The sequence below is a fragment of the Helicoverpa zea genome, chromosome 16 (assembly GCF_022581195.2).
Source record: "Helicoverpa zea isolate HzStark_Cry1AcR chromosome 16, ilHelZeax1.1, whole genome shotgun sequence".
Classification (NCBI taxonomy): domain Eukaryota; kingdom Metazoa; phylum Arthropoda; class Insecta; order Lepidoptera; family Noctuidae; genus Helicoverpa; species Helicoverpa zea.
In genome coordinates, this window is record NC_061467.1 from 5152230 (window position 1) to 5167376 (window position 15147).

At 37.1% G+C, this 15147-nt stretch overlaps 1 protein-coding gene across 6 annotated transcripts in view; it reads left to right on the forward strand.

Moving 5' to 3' along the window:
- The window catches only part of LOC124637371, a 67287-nt gene extending 53325 nt beyond the window's left edge, over positions 1 to 13962 (forward strand). For all 6 annotated transcript variants that reach the window (XM_047173770.1, XM_047173767.1, XM_047173768.1 and 3 more), the window contains 2 exons: positions 11495 to 11736; positions 12093 to 13962. In XM_047173770.1, coding sequence (XP_047029726.1) covers positions 11495 to 11736; positions 12093 to 12413 — 563 coding nt within the window. In that variant the 3' untranslated portion in view covers positions 12414 to 13962. The remainder of the gene's footprint in view (positions 1 to 11494; positions 11737 to 12092) is intronic.
- Positions 13963 to 15147: the final 1185 nt, after the last annotated feature.

The window sequence follows — 15147 nt, forward strand, 5'->3', positions numbered from 1 at the left end:
CTACCAAATAACAACTATAGGTACTTAGTTGCAAAATACGTAGTAATGACCGTCATCTTCTGAACTTGTCTAAACATGTTCGTTCGTCAATCATCTGAACTAAATCAATCACAAATTCGGGTATCGGAACAGTTTCGGTATTCAGGCACCAAATCTATTTATTTTTTACTCACCCGCAAAGGCTGTAGCAACGTTACGCAATATTTATGAATCATTGTTACATTGATCTCAAAGTTAATAATATAATTCAGCTACCTATATGATCGCTTAGTAATAAAAACAATGCAATGGTTAGTTTATATTGAGATTTATAATAGGTTTATTATTGAGATTACACGTATTTTTAAAAATCGATTTTCCACTTACACTACGTTTTACTTTCACATACCTAGACTGTATTTCATACTTTTTATATAGTTTTAATGGATGAAAAATCTCTAGAACAACAAAATTGTGAAGCCTTATTTAGGTAATGAGCTTCGAGTTCGTGTTTGTTGGTGAAATCAAAGTTAATTTTTCTCCACCGCTCCTTCCGTCAAGGTGACGTTGTTTACCTTCAATATAAACGGATCAACAGCAAAAACTGCGACACAGCAGATTTAATCTATTTTAACAGCATCGACTACTGAAAAGCAGCCATTTTTTACAATGATCGCTATGATCAGTTTTTGTGGAGACACCGAAATCATTAAACGAAATACTCTTAGAAGTTATAGTTTTCTTTCAAACATAATAGAGCAAAAAATATATTCAACTTTATGAAAAGAGTTCAGTTTCAAGGTTAAATACGAATTTGTTAGTTAATGCCGAACGATACAGGTACCGACATGAGAAAAAGTTACAGTTTCTACGAGTTTCTTGGCAGTTCTATTAACCTTAATACGCGTTACTTTACGCACCTCTGCAGTATTTAAGTTACTTTTAACTTTGTCGTGACGACACATCCTTAAAAGGAGGACATCATAATTTAAGTGAAAGTGGCAGACCCCATTTATGGGTCGCCGAGACACGTGCAGAAGACTAAATCCATTATGCTTATGATGCCATTGATATTCTCAGCGGACACTGAAAGCGGAGTGCCCCTGGCCATTACAAGTTATAAATGGTCGCGTTACCGCGCTTGAGTGCAAAGTTTCCCGACTCCTTAGATCATCTAGTAGGTAGTACGCCACCAACGCAACGTAGAAAGTATCTCGCAACTCGCAACAAGTCCACATCTGGTTTTACAGAGTAAACTTAGCTTACAATGTAAACTTAGCGAATAGCCCATTGACTGGCTCTCGTCAAAATAATGTATTATTTCAGTACGTGTAAGAATGTTTACATATCATTCTGCGGTCGGAAGCACGTACTGTTTTGCGTCGGCGTTGAAATGATGCGCGTTAAAAAGCACAGCTGGGCGTGCAATGGCGACTTGGTGCATGCTGGTTCACAGTAACCCGTCAGAGCTGTGACCACGGCGAAGGTTAAGGCAACAGACCGCTTCCGGGTCGAAAGGTCAACGGCTCGGCATACGCCTTCAAGCAGTTCGAGAGGCTAAAACATGTTATACGCCAACGATTAATATTTTATACGTGTCAAGTGTTAATGGGTAATTTCCGTGCCCTTCAGTATATAATAATCCTATAATAGTTAAATGACTTTTAGCTTTAACTTTATTAAATACAGCCAATTAATTAAAAATATAGCAAGGTATAATTTACACTTTCGAAGCGTTTAGTGTCGTTTATCTATGGCGACGGTGCTTATTTTCGTCACCAAATTAGTCTCACTTTTTATGTAATTAGGAAGGTAGTATACTGTGTCGTGAAGGTCAAATAGGCAGTCGTTTCGTGTGAAACAAACGACCCAAATATCGTTGAGAAAAGCCTTGTTAGATGATTTTGTTAGAATTACATATTATCAAGGAATTAACAAATATACCTACAAGAAAAGAACTTTAGTCTTTACCCGTCAGAAAGAGTTTTACGATCAAGTTAAGAAGAGTGTAATATTCGAAAGTTATTCAGTAAGATTTTTAGAATTCTGAATGTATATTAAGTCATAACATTGCGACATCACTGCAAAAGTATAAGGACAAGTTACCAGCTGAATAAATACTGACTTACAAAAGGTTTTCTAGAAAAACGTTTAATTTATCATCCTTTGTTATCGCGCAGTTGGTATGGTTACATAGTTACTCGTTAAAATAGTATTATTTATAGTAAACAAATTGTAATTTACCGTTATCAGTTATCGAAGTAAAGATACACAATATCTTACAGGTATTATGTTGAAGAAAATACTGGAAAAGTGATGCAATTTCATTTTGAGTGCTATTAGCAAGCAATAAACCAATATAAATAGCTAAATTACTTTGATATTACAATATAAGTGATAATAAGAACTGAAATCAGGAAATATCTAGCCTGAGTGTAACTCATTTAAATAAGTACATAGGTACTCAATAAACAAGATAACATGTTTTTGTTTTCTCTTCTTCTAAGAAAACAGATTTTGAAAACATCGGAAATTTTTACTCAGACGTAAAAAAGTTCTACGTAAAAAAAGTATATAAAGAAAAATCGTATAATTAAACAGATAAGCATCAAAAGCTTTTACAATCACAATAATAGAGTCACGGAGGATGCGCCAGAGCAGAGCACCGCTATAGTTTCACGGCGCATGCGTCGACCAGCCGAACAATCCCTAGCGACCCCACATAAATTGCCCTACAGCCATTGTACAAAGCAAGATGGCGTAACCACAGTTTTAATATCACCTCCATGGAGAACAAAATGACTAGCGGAGGTGCCACAATGGAAAATTGCCTAAGAAAATAGCCTGCCAAAATGTGGAAATGTTCGCCCTCACACGTCTTCTTAGGACCCAACCATATTTTGTAATACCAAAAATCGTTGACAAGTCTCAAAGGATCAGAACGTCTCGTTAGTGTACTCGTAACTGATCGTTTTGATCAAGACCACTGTATGAATTTGACCTAAAAGAAGTTGCCTGACATTACCTGCATAGTGCATTATGGCATCTCCACTCATCTTTCCTTACTCCGTGATCACCTCTTTGTTGCTAAATCTTTAACAAAATACTTATGTGTGTGTTCTTTTGTTTCAGGTAAGATATGGCTAAACTGTGCAATCAAGTGAGGTGCGCTCGAGTTGGATTAAAAAGGTCTTGTGGTATCTCTGGTAGAATCTCGATTATCCATGTTACGTTGATAGGTTGGTAGCCCGCAGCCCGCAGCACTGTCGGATGTGGGGATCATTATATCAATTGAGTTATCTACAAAAAGCTCGCGTCTAATGGTTAACACTGCAACTTTAAGCACGCTATTCGAACGAGTGGCAGTTTTATGTTCGAATTCAATATATGTAAACTAATATTTTATTAAAACCACACATTAACATAATATCTTGTTTACAATGACGTTGCCGACCACATTTTGTTTTCAAAATCATCTCATCCTAATATAAATGCGTAGACAACTCTGTATTTTGAACTAAACTGGTATTGGCATACCTTTTCATCATAAATTGTCAGTTATTACACCTATTAATAATTTTGGACATTCTCAACCGGTATAATTAAGCCAAATCTCAGACAAGAATAACTTCCGCGTTTGTACCTACGTTGCTCTGACATTTGCGCACACGCAATCGTACGCAAGCGATCAGTTCCTTATCCAGCCGAGTTCCTCCCACGAGGTGGCTTTATGTCGCAAGTTCGTAATGTAAAGCATAATAGTCTCCATCGATTCCCACGCTAATATGGAATACCCACGTTAAAATAAATACGACGAAGATTGACGAACATAACAAAGAATTTCCCAAATTCAAAACATATTTACACATGGAATATGAATCGATTCTACCGTATCTGTTTTCGTAGAAAGGCTACGAAAAAAGATAAGCTGGCCCAATTTTCGTAGGGGCTGTCTGCTACGCCGTATTTCGTAGCCTCGTAGGCTCAAATAATAAATTGCAGTTCCGGGTAGTTACACCGCGTGAAAAACAAATAATTTCATTATAATGATCTGAAATATGATTTATAACAATGCGCTAAGTACCCAAGAACTTTCTAAAAAAATGACGGAAATTATAATTAATCGACTACATTAGCGGCTCTCGCATGAAAAATGACAGTGCCGCTTTACAATACAGTAGAAAGTAAGAAAGCTACAAATTGTTTTCTAACATGGTGAATAGAAAAGAAATAGGCTTGGTGCGTTTATGTCCATTATCTAACCCTGTCGTTTATAATATTTTTACTTCTGTAAACTAACTCTAAAATCGTGATAGAAGGCATTTTATAAATGCGTTTTTGTACAAAACCACAACACGATGTTTTTGTATACCGGCCAAAAAAGGGGCCGGTCGTGTATTGGCCGCAACCCATACAAAACTTTAAATGTTAAGAGGTACTTCTAATCGCCACGGAGACGGTCATAGCCCCGGCTAGGGGAGGCCCCACATCGATACCGATTCTACTCGTAATAGAGCATGAATAAAAGGTTATCGATAACAAAACAATATAACGGTGTCAAGTGCCAAGCTTATATTATCTGTGCGCTTCTCAATTTAGATATTGACAGGTACTGTCTACCAATAATGATGCTTCATTTGATAAATTAATTAGGTTTGTTATTGTTTTGAATATCGATTGGCGCTATTACTAAAATTAATCTGTCTATCTATTTAGCACAAAGAAACATGATTGGCGTCTGATAAAAGATTTATTAAGTGTCTAGATTTTTCGACAAGATAAGGTACAATAACAAAATGTTTTGATAATCTCTTCTTATCTAATTATCCTATTATGAAATGTTTACAACAATTATGGTAAGCAAAGGATTTAATTTACAATGCATTATGCCGCTTTACGATGTTCACTACATATTATTAAATGTTTATAATGAGTACATATTACTTATGTTGGTATGTAGGTATAGTTAAAGCTGTATCTTTTATTTTATTCATAACAATAATGCGGTAAAAACATATTATGTAAGATAGCAGACTTACCTACGATTACGTAACATACAATATTGTGTTTACGTCAATTTGTATTTATTTATCATAATTTAAACAACAGACTGAAGAAGGACGTCTATTTTATTTGTTCTTAGTTTAGCTTGAAACACCTCGACAGTTTTCAAGGAAAATTGATATTCATAATCAGTATTTATTTTTCTTTATCCATTTAACAAATGTCAATACAATACGCACTTTAACATGACTCGAGTACCTAACGTAACCTATTCACTAAAGTTTGAAAAGAAAAGGCCGAAATGCACAATGAAACAAAAGAAAGCCAAAACAAAACGAACAATTAGGTGAACTAACAACAACAGTTAGCTACTGTATTACTTACCCGTGTTTACTCATTACACGTAAGTACTCGTATTAACCAGTCATTGTATAGAGAGCCAGGTATAATGTCCTGTGGTTCGAGTGACCGCGGTATACAATATACGTAATGAGTCGGTGACCACATGTCGCCGGATCGTCGGTAATGCGATATGCTGTGGCATCCCAGGGGTTGTGGAAACCTTGTCAACTAGCCAATGGTTGCGTCGCGTACATATTGTATATAGCCACTGCACTGCCTGTTGGATTCTCGTGAACAATGATACAATTTGTAAATATCAAATGTAAATCTAAATTTAAAATAACCTCGTGCATTTTTTCGTGGTTCAATAATCATTTGGGATTTTCTCATCAACGCTGAAAATATTTCTCATCTCAAAAGTCTGAGTTGTAGGCGACAGAAATACTACTTTACCGTTGTACGACAGACGTCTCAATAATAATACCAACGAACCTTAGTTCAGCGACTCCTGAACCGAGTTGCACGACCCATGTAAAAAAAACTCCTGATAAAAGATTTCAAATAAATATATTAGACAAAATATTGATAAAATTTTATATACAAATTTTATCATCGACAGATTTAGTATGTGCCAGCTATTTATACCGTTGATATGTCGAAATAATAAGAACGCCCCACAAATACCTTGGGTATTCAAAATAAATACGATAATATTTTCGCACACAATCAAGTTTATCTTGAAATGATGAAAATACGCACTGGAATTGATAATGTTGCTACAGTTCGGTATTATAATGTTTATCCAGACTAACTTTATTAGTTTTTGCTGGGTTTTCCACTATGCCTGGTATCCTAAATAATATTGAAGAAAACAGGATGTATAACTGGGGCGTCGAGTACCTCTAAGACACTGACCTCTATATTTACCACTCTAAGAACATTTCTTCTTTTGTTTTTCTTTAATTGCAGCGTGAAGGTTATCATAACAAAACATATTTTCTTCAAGAATTGTTTTTGGGCGCCGATTCAAAAGTGTTGTAGATATATAACTAGTTTTCATAGCTGTGTATTTTAAAATAGTCCACTTTTTTCGTGTTGGTTCACTGAACTTTTCGGTCACTGCCGAACACCGACATGGTTTGCAGATAATTGTCACAACGCACTAAAAACGTGTTCTTATATTTTTTTAATGATTGTGGTTCTTCTGATAGCCCAATTTCGTTAAGCAACCATAATCAATAAGACTGTTTTTATCTCGAAATTGGATTGAATGCCAGAATTTAAAACTTGTTAAATGCAGCAAGATCTGCACAAGCAATAGTCATGAATGATGTAAAGTCTATGCAACAGCGAGGTTTCACAGTTTCATGTTTTGCGCATTCCTAGATCAATGATACAATAATTACAACGATGTTTCTCATATCTTAATTTCGTCTTATTACAAATTCTATTGCAAACATTGTCGAACATATGATTACGAGTTTTTTATATGTATTGTATATGAATAATTTTGCATCTATAATTTTTCCCCGAACCTAAGTGCATGCGCACTTGTTAGGCGAACAGGAGGTAAACGAAACTCTGGTCCAGTTGTTTGTCTCGTGTTTAAATAGGTATAAAATGTCATTCCGCATATTAATTTATTTGAGTTTATATAGCCGGTCAACGGCGACGGCCATGATGCTAATCGTCTGAAGGACGCACGTTTTAAGAATTCTAAATTTTAATCCAATGAGTAAAGAAACTTGATTGCGGACTTTGTTAAAACAAAAATAGCAAAACTCGTATCTGATGTTCATGTATAAAACTACATTAACAGGTTTTAAAATGTAACTTTACATGTAAGCGAATAAATTAATTACCTAAGAATTTGTAAATTATGAATTTGGAATAATTAGAATGGATGCATTTGAACCGACAGAATTCATATAGAATTTGTTAAAAAATAATACATAATAAAATATTGATCTGGATAATGCAGACGCTTTAAAATACTAAACTGAACTAAAATGCGATCTAAATTCAGATAAAGCATTTGCATAAATCTTTGTATCGCTATTCCGAATGACTTTCTTCGAAGTCTGCCATATCTTGACCACGCGAGCTACATTCAACACGTCCAAATGCATGACGAAGCATTTCGCGAAGTCTGATCGATAACTATTTATATGTCACTCAGTGAGACAGTCGTGGGAATTAAAAAATCACAATCAGCGGGATAGCCTTACTTTGCATAATCAATAGATTGGTATGCTTAGGTGCTTACCTTCTTGCTATTTTGATTTTGAACCAGGTAGATTCATTTTGAAGACTTCTTTTCCTTAAACGAACTGGCTTATTTCGAAATATTAAGTAGGTAGTATGAGCCAGATCAATAAAGTAGGTACCTACTAATATCATATTTAAGGTAAATTGAATTATGAAACTTTTCTACAAATAGGTAGTCACATTTCAATAGACAGAGATAGATTGGGATTTACCCAAGATAAAATCTTTACTATTTTTAAAAGGGTATAATTTAGGCGATCACCAAAAATATTTTTAAGACTCTAAGCTGAGGCACCAAATAAAATAAACAACTCCAAAAAAAATAAATTGACTTTATTAAAAGGGCACTAAAGTATATAATATTATGATCCAAAAAAAATAAAATAACATCAGAAAAATCGCAAATCTCGCACAAATATTATTTTTGGTTCCCAAAATGGATTAATGGTCACCAAATTCTATCCAACTAAAAGATTAATATTACTACCAAAATCAAAGTTAGTGACGAAAACGAATCGCTACAAAACCGACTCCACGTAGTCTTGTCTGCCCTACCCCTAGAGTGCAATTCAAATCCGCGTAGGCGCAGAGGTGCGAGGCGGCCTGCGAGCTGAGGCGCAGGTAGTTTTTAAGGCTCGCCGCCGCGGCTGAGGCTGGCCGGCAGAGCCGGCCAGCAAGCCGAAGCTGCGGTGGTGAGCGTGAAAACCATCTGCGACGATAAGCTCGCATGGGACCGCCGGAGCCCCGCAGTGCCGGAGCCGTGACAGAAGCCATGCTTGCTGCATGTTTCGTGCTTACATTTTACTACTGAGTTACACACAAATTCATATAACAATAAATAAGCGACGTACGTTTGGGAACCCCAGTATATTAATTGGTATTTGGGAAATATTCTAGCGATCGTTAGCTTTTTTAGTCTAACAAAAATGACCAAATTAGGTGTCATGGTATTACATAATTGGTAACATCTAAGTAGTGACAATATATAATATTTGGTCTAAAGTGTATTTTAAAGGCGTCCATTTATTTTTTTAGTAGTCAATAATACGAAAAAATGGTTTTACCTAATAATATTTTTGGAAACGTTATTTGGTGACCATTTATCCATTTTGGTAACCGTTTAGAATTTTTTTGGTAGTAAAATAGGTACTTTTTTGGGTGGTGTTTAAACACAAGCCTTTTTAAAATATTGTGAAATAATCGCGATCAAACCTTCGCTGCGTGTTAAGTCAGCAGTTATATGACATTGCGATTTTCTAAAACAAACATCAGTGCGAGGCCAAAATAAATGGATTACCGCGCCTTAGTTATTTTGTACTGTGTAAAATCAATCGCTGCCTGTAGAATAAGTTGGTGGTTCGGCAAGATGGTGAATTGATACCAGAATACATGAAAAGAGCAATATAGCTTTGATATGTAAAAACTAGCATATAGTTAAATAGCTACTATTCAATGAAAAAACTTTGAGACCTTGCTAAAGCAACCGTATGAATATGTTAAAATAAGGCGCAACTTATGTTATAATTTTTGCTACTATTTTTACCTTCAGCTAGTCTGACATTCGGCTCATGTATTCAAGGGGCGAATAACATGATATTGATAAGATAAATAAGAATTGACGATGATTTATGTTGCACCATGCAACGTCCATCAGACAGAAATTTCACTCATGCGGCCCACGATAATATCGGAACTTTGTTTTGTTTCATTATCAGTACAACAAATACATTAGATAACGACTGCAATAGAAATGCGGTGTCACAGTAATATAAAAAAAAAAACGAAAAATAGCAATAGTAGGGTTTTGTGTAGGTTTAATCCATTTAAGGAATATTATCGCTTTAACGAAATCGACGTGGCCGCGGCGCCGAAGCCCTACTTCGTACGAGTGGGCGAAAAGACCGCTTACAAGTGTCACCCGGCTGCAGTGGCCTGATACCTTAAATCTAACATTCATTATCATAATCGGATACCTTTTCAGCAATGCGGTAACAGGGTTAGCCTCTCTATACGAGTATCTCTGGTATTTTCAATAGCTCGTCGTTCAATGGTGTTGTTCGCGTGTTATGTGAGATGTCTGCCTCTGATAAAAGGCTACGAAGCCAAAATAATTCATTGTCAAGCAAGATGATGACCTACTATCGTCGCCGTGACAGTAACCGATAAGATAGATAATCCTTTGTTCTGGGAGATTTTTCTTCAGTTGTACCGGATTATCGACATGTAGTGTAGGTACCTAAATTTGTATTCCCTGTGTTCGTAAAAACTAACTTCGTGAAAATTCGTGGTCACATTAGTGCAAATCTGGTACACATCGGGTGGTTCAGTGACTCAGAAATATAGACTATGATGGCTTTGACAATGTTGTATCCGTTTGGACCCTACGTAGTGATAGAGGGAACCGCAGTTCGTAAGTAATACCTTTGTAAATAGACATCTTTATAACATTACCTAACCATACAATGTTCACTAAACATAGCCACGAAAGTGTCAGAGGATGACTTAATTTTTGGGAATCAGAGATTCGGTATTTTTTTTATGTCAGTAATATCGCAGAGAATTTTTATGAGAGATATTGTGCATCCTAGATAATTTCCACGTTAAAGACAACACAAAATAAATAATTTCAGTAAGTAAAATCTAAGTAAATAAAACTCGAATTAAAAAAATTCTGCAATTCCAATGCACTAATTTCACGTATGATAATTAAAACTTATCACCCGCACGTTTTAAGACATGATCCAGTGAGCGCATTCAACCGTTTTTAACCGACCGTTATACCGTGTAAAAGTAAAATAAAATGTAAGGTATTGATAATGGCGAACGCAATAACACAAAGCAATCAGGCTTATCGTCTACAGTTTGCACGACTGCAGTACACACTCGAATATAATCGCACACACGATTAGTTCACCATAACTGATAATATTGCTACATTGTCCTGTTGACCATATGGCTCAACTACACCGCTACAGTTGAGGACCTCCCTAGAAAGTTGCTCCCTTTTGGGAAATCGGTTAAAAATGAAAATGCAGCAAGCACTTTCGTGTGATCTTCTTTTGTCTGAAAATGATTCTGAATTTGATTCCGGTTTGTTAACGTAGCAAGATAAAATGTTAAACAATTAAATCTTGGCTTCTAAATAGATCTAAATCACGAACCATTTAGAGAGAAAGCAAGGTCTGCTTCTTTTTATTAGTCAGCAATTGGACACCGTAATTTCTCGAATTTGAATCATAAAATGTTATTCCTACTCAACTGGAATGTACCCATTGTCATTGTGTGCTTCATCTTTGTACAATAAGGAGCTCAATAACGAGCTATAAAGAATAATTTGTGTATGCATGTCCGCGTGTCATCTGGCTGATGGTACACGCAGGTCGGCTGGAGTCGCCGCGTGACCACTCGGCGCCACTCTACCGCACGTCGCGAACTTGACCCACTTCTCCCGAGAGACCATTGTCTTCGCGCTAACCTCGATCATCGACGCTCAAGCACCTCTAAATTATCTCTCATAAAGTATTCCTCAACGCCACGCTCGGGGGAAAACAATCGTTTTCACGACCTTTTCCATGACCACGGCTCCACAACCCACATTTATTGAATAGAACCATCTTTCGTGTCATGTCATCTAATTGTGAACTTTCCCAACTTTCGTTTCGATCACCGGTCTGTGAATGAAGAATCCCGTTATTACTCCATGTCATTGTCCCAGTGAACTACATGCTTTATACTTTCCACGATTTGATGAGTAAACAGTTTCGTGCTTCCGGAACTGCCGACTTCCTGTAAACACCAGCATAATACCGCTAAATGTAACTAAAGCGAAAGTTTTACAGTGGGTGTCTCAAAAGCCCGATTCACACGCAAATGATTAAAGGTGTTGTTTGTTTTGTTGCAGGCATGTCCCTAGACGAAGGCAGACAGTCACAGAGGCCGTACAGGTACGGCATGGTGCTGCTGTGCGCCGGCGCGCTGATCAACTGGCTGGGGCTGGCGGAGGACTACGCGGAGCCCGTGCGCTACGTGGGCGTGGCCTGCATCGTGGCAGGAGCGCTGCTCATCTGCGCTGCCATGTGCTGCTGGCTGCAGTCGCCCGCGAGGCAGCCACAGACTGACCGCGCGTCACCTGACACACATCAGGTAGCTTTCAAAGTCCTTTGTATTTTGCATCTCTATCAAATTCCTCTTTGTATTTGACTTCTTACCAAGTAAATATTTGTTTTCCGTCCCCTCAAGTTCTAATATGCCATGTTGTCTTACATTTACCTATGTTATTAGACCAAAATTAAGATTAATTGGCTAAAATTGTTTTTGTTATATCTGTTCTTACGTAGACATAATCAAGCCATGCCAAACTATAATAGAAATCATTACCTTGATATATATTATACCTGCTTATTATAAAGCCATCATAATTAAGTAGTTTATTAGGAAAGACCCAAAAAGGTACAATGTGATCTTACTCGCCTAATAACCTCTGTGATTGTCATTTTCAGATTGACGATCCCATCCACGTAATATCGATGCCGGATGAGGAAACAATGCAGCAAAAGCCTCCAGACTACGACACGGTGGCGGGAGCCCCGCCGACGTACGACGACGCTATCAAGCTGAACCCCGCGCGGCTGCTGCCGGCCACCAGCAGCGGGCGCCACGAGCTGCCGACCGCGCCGCACCTCACGGATGTGGCCGTCATCCCCGGCCAGCCCGACGACTCCATGCCCACCAGCCCACTGGCCGCCATCGCGCCCGTGCACCGCTCGCAAGTGCCCAAGACGCCGCCGCCGCCCTACAACCCCACGCACGCCATCAGATGAAAGCCCGGCTGGACAACTTTGTTACTTTAAATCGACTGCTGTTTCATGTGATGAGACTCGTATATAGAATAGTCCACATTGTTGAAATCGCAACAATGTCATGGTATTATATTTATATTGTACGTACTACATATCCTAACATGAAACTATTGTTTTAATTACTATAAGGTGGTCGAGTAAGAGCGTTGCGTACTTATGTGATAATAGGGAAGTTATTATTAGTTACTTATTTCCTGCTCTGTACATAATTATGAAATTTTTGTAAAATAGTGTTTTGTTAAATATGTACCTATAGTTAGATAAGTGATAAACTCTTCCAATAATTATTTTATAAATTGTGTTCCAAACAGAGCACCTCTGTGGTTCCAAATAATTGTAAAGTAGGATAAGTCATCGGGCCGGCCGCTGCCGTGCGCCAGGTCGGTCGGGTGACAACACACACCCGTACATATCTGTTCATTATCAATAATAAGTATACAAGCAGTAGTAGTGTCCTACGTCACTGTGCCATTAACTCAAAGTCCTCTCAACGTTGTCACTGGTGTATGTGCACATCAGTGTTATCGAATACAGCTGTTTTCTTAGCGTAGTTTGCTCACGAACCTGTAGTTATAAGACACACTACGACCAATCACTGCTGCTATAACAAACAACCCTTGTAAACAAATAGAAATCCGATTGACAGCTGAACAACACGTGACGAATTAGAATTGATCGTTGTCTGAACAATGTTGTTAAAATATTGAATTAGAAGTTTTGATTTGAAAATCATTGTTAGCTTGTCGTTGTGATAATGCCCGTTAGTATCATCATTTTAGTTGACTACCGCGTTAATATTCTTAGTGGAGGTATTATTAGTTTCCTGTTCCGATTTGTCTATTCTAGTCTTCAAATTAAAGCATATTTACTTAATGTTCTGTTAGATCATCCAGTCATGCATAATAATTTGTAATTTGTACATATTCTGATTGCACAACTTAAATATTTCGAACAAAGTGACGCTCATTATAAGTGCTTTTCAAAACGAAATAGGAACTAACATGCGTTGGGCATGTGCTAGTCAATAATGTCCAATGAACAACTTCTCAAAATTGTACTGTATTAGATTGACGATTTGGGCATGTTTATTGCAGTTGATTTGAAGTTAATAATGCAGTCAAAATACGAAACCGAACATAGTATTGTAATCGGATACTAACGAGTTGATAGTCTAGGGATAGATCTTAATACTCGAGAATCTTTTCACTATGGATCTCGTGGCCTAACAACTTTAGGAATATAATTAGGTACTGCCATTACCTAATAGTAAGATCATTAATTGACGTACATTAACAGCCGTGTGCTTTCGAGTGTTTAAAAATGGGACCAATACTGTTTTTTAAATAATACTTAAACCGTGTGCTTATTCTAATTGATTCAAATAGCGCGTGCCTGCAAGTCTTTATGAGGAATTTACAATGCTGAAGTTGTGCATTTATTATTTGTACATTGTACAAAGTTTTGAAGATAAGAGTGTATATAAAAACAAAAAATAAATGTTGTTGAGAGATATTCTGGTTTTATTTGTCCTCTTACAGCGCTCAAGGGTATGAGCAGACACGTCATCTGAACTCATATTTCCACTATTACCTGCAAGAACTGGCAACTTTTTAACTAGAGTTTTGTGCTTGTCATATAGAAACTGAATAAGGTTGTACATGGGGAAATACGTAGGGGAGTTCATACAGTGTACATAAGGAAATACAAAGGGGAGTTCATAGTGCACATAAGGAAATACATAGGGGATTTCATAGAATACATAAGGATATACATACGGGAGTACATAGAGTGTACATAAGGAAATTTCATAGAGTGTACATAAGGAAATACATAGGGGAGTTCATAGTGAACATTAGAAAATACATAGCGGAGTACATAGAGCATACATAAGGAAATACATAAAGGGAGTTCATAGAGTGTATATAAGGAAATACATACGGGAGTACATAGTGAACATAAGGAATTATTTATGGGAGTACATAGAGCATACACAACGAAATAGATAGGGGAGGACATAGAGCATACATAAGGAAATACATAGGGGAGTACATAGAGCATAGGTACATAAGGGAATACATAAGGGAGTTCAATGAGTGTACATAAGGAAATACATATTGCAGTGCATAGAGTGTACATAAGGAAATACATACGGGAGTACATAGAGTGAACATTGGTAAGTTCATACAGTGTACATAGTGTACATAGGGGAGTACATAGTGTAGATACAGAGGGGAGGAGTAGGTACATAGAGTGTAGGTTGGTTTTGGGGCCTGTCTTTTGTAAACTGATGTTCGAAAAGTGCTGTTTGGCAGCCAAGTTTGAATAAAGGGTGGGTTTTGGGGGCTGTTTTTGTAAATTTCTGACTTTCGAAAACTGCTGTTTCGCAGCCAAGTTTGAATAAATGAATTTTGATTTCGATTTGACAAAACCGTACCTACATATATGTAATAAAAATTCCAATTTGCGTTGAGGACAAACGAACGTATAATGAATTTTAAATTTTAGTAGATATAAAAATATCGACTGAACTTTCGCTGAAACTAAATATATTTAGTCGGTTACAGTCATGCAGCATAAGTCAGCGCTATAATTAATGTAGAAATCGTGGAATCACACCTTAACACAGTGACAGTTAATTATTTGACACAAGACACAAGCCATGCTTACTTGACAGTGACTAACAGTGACATTGACA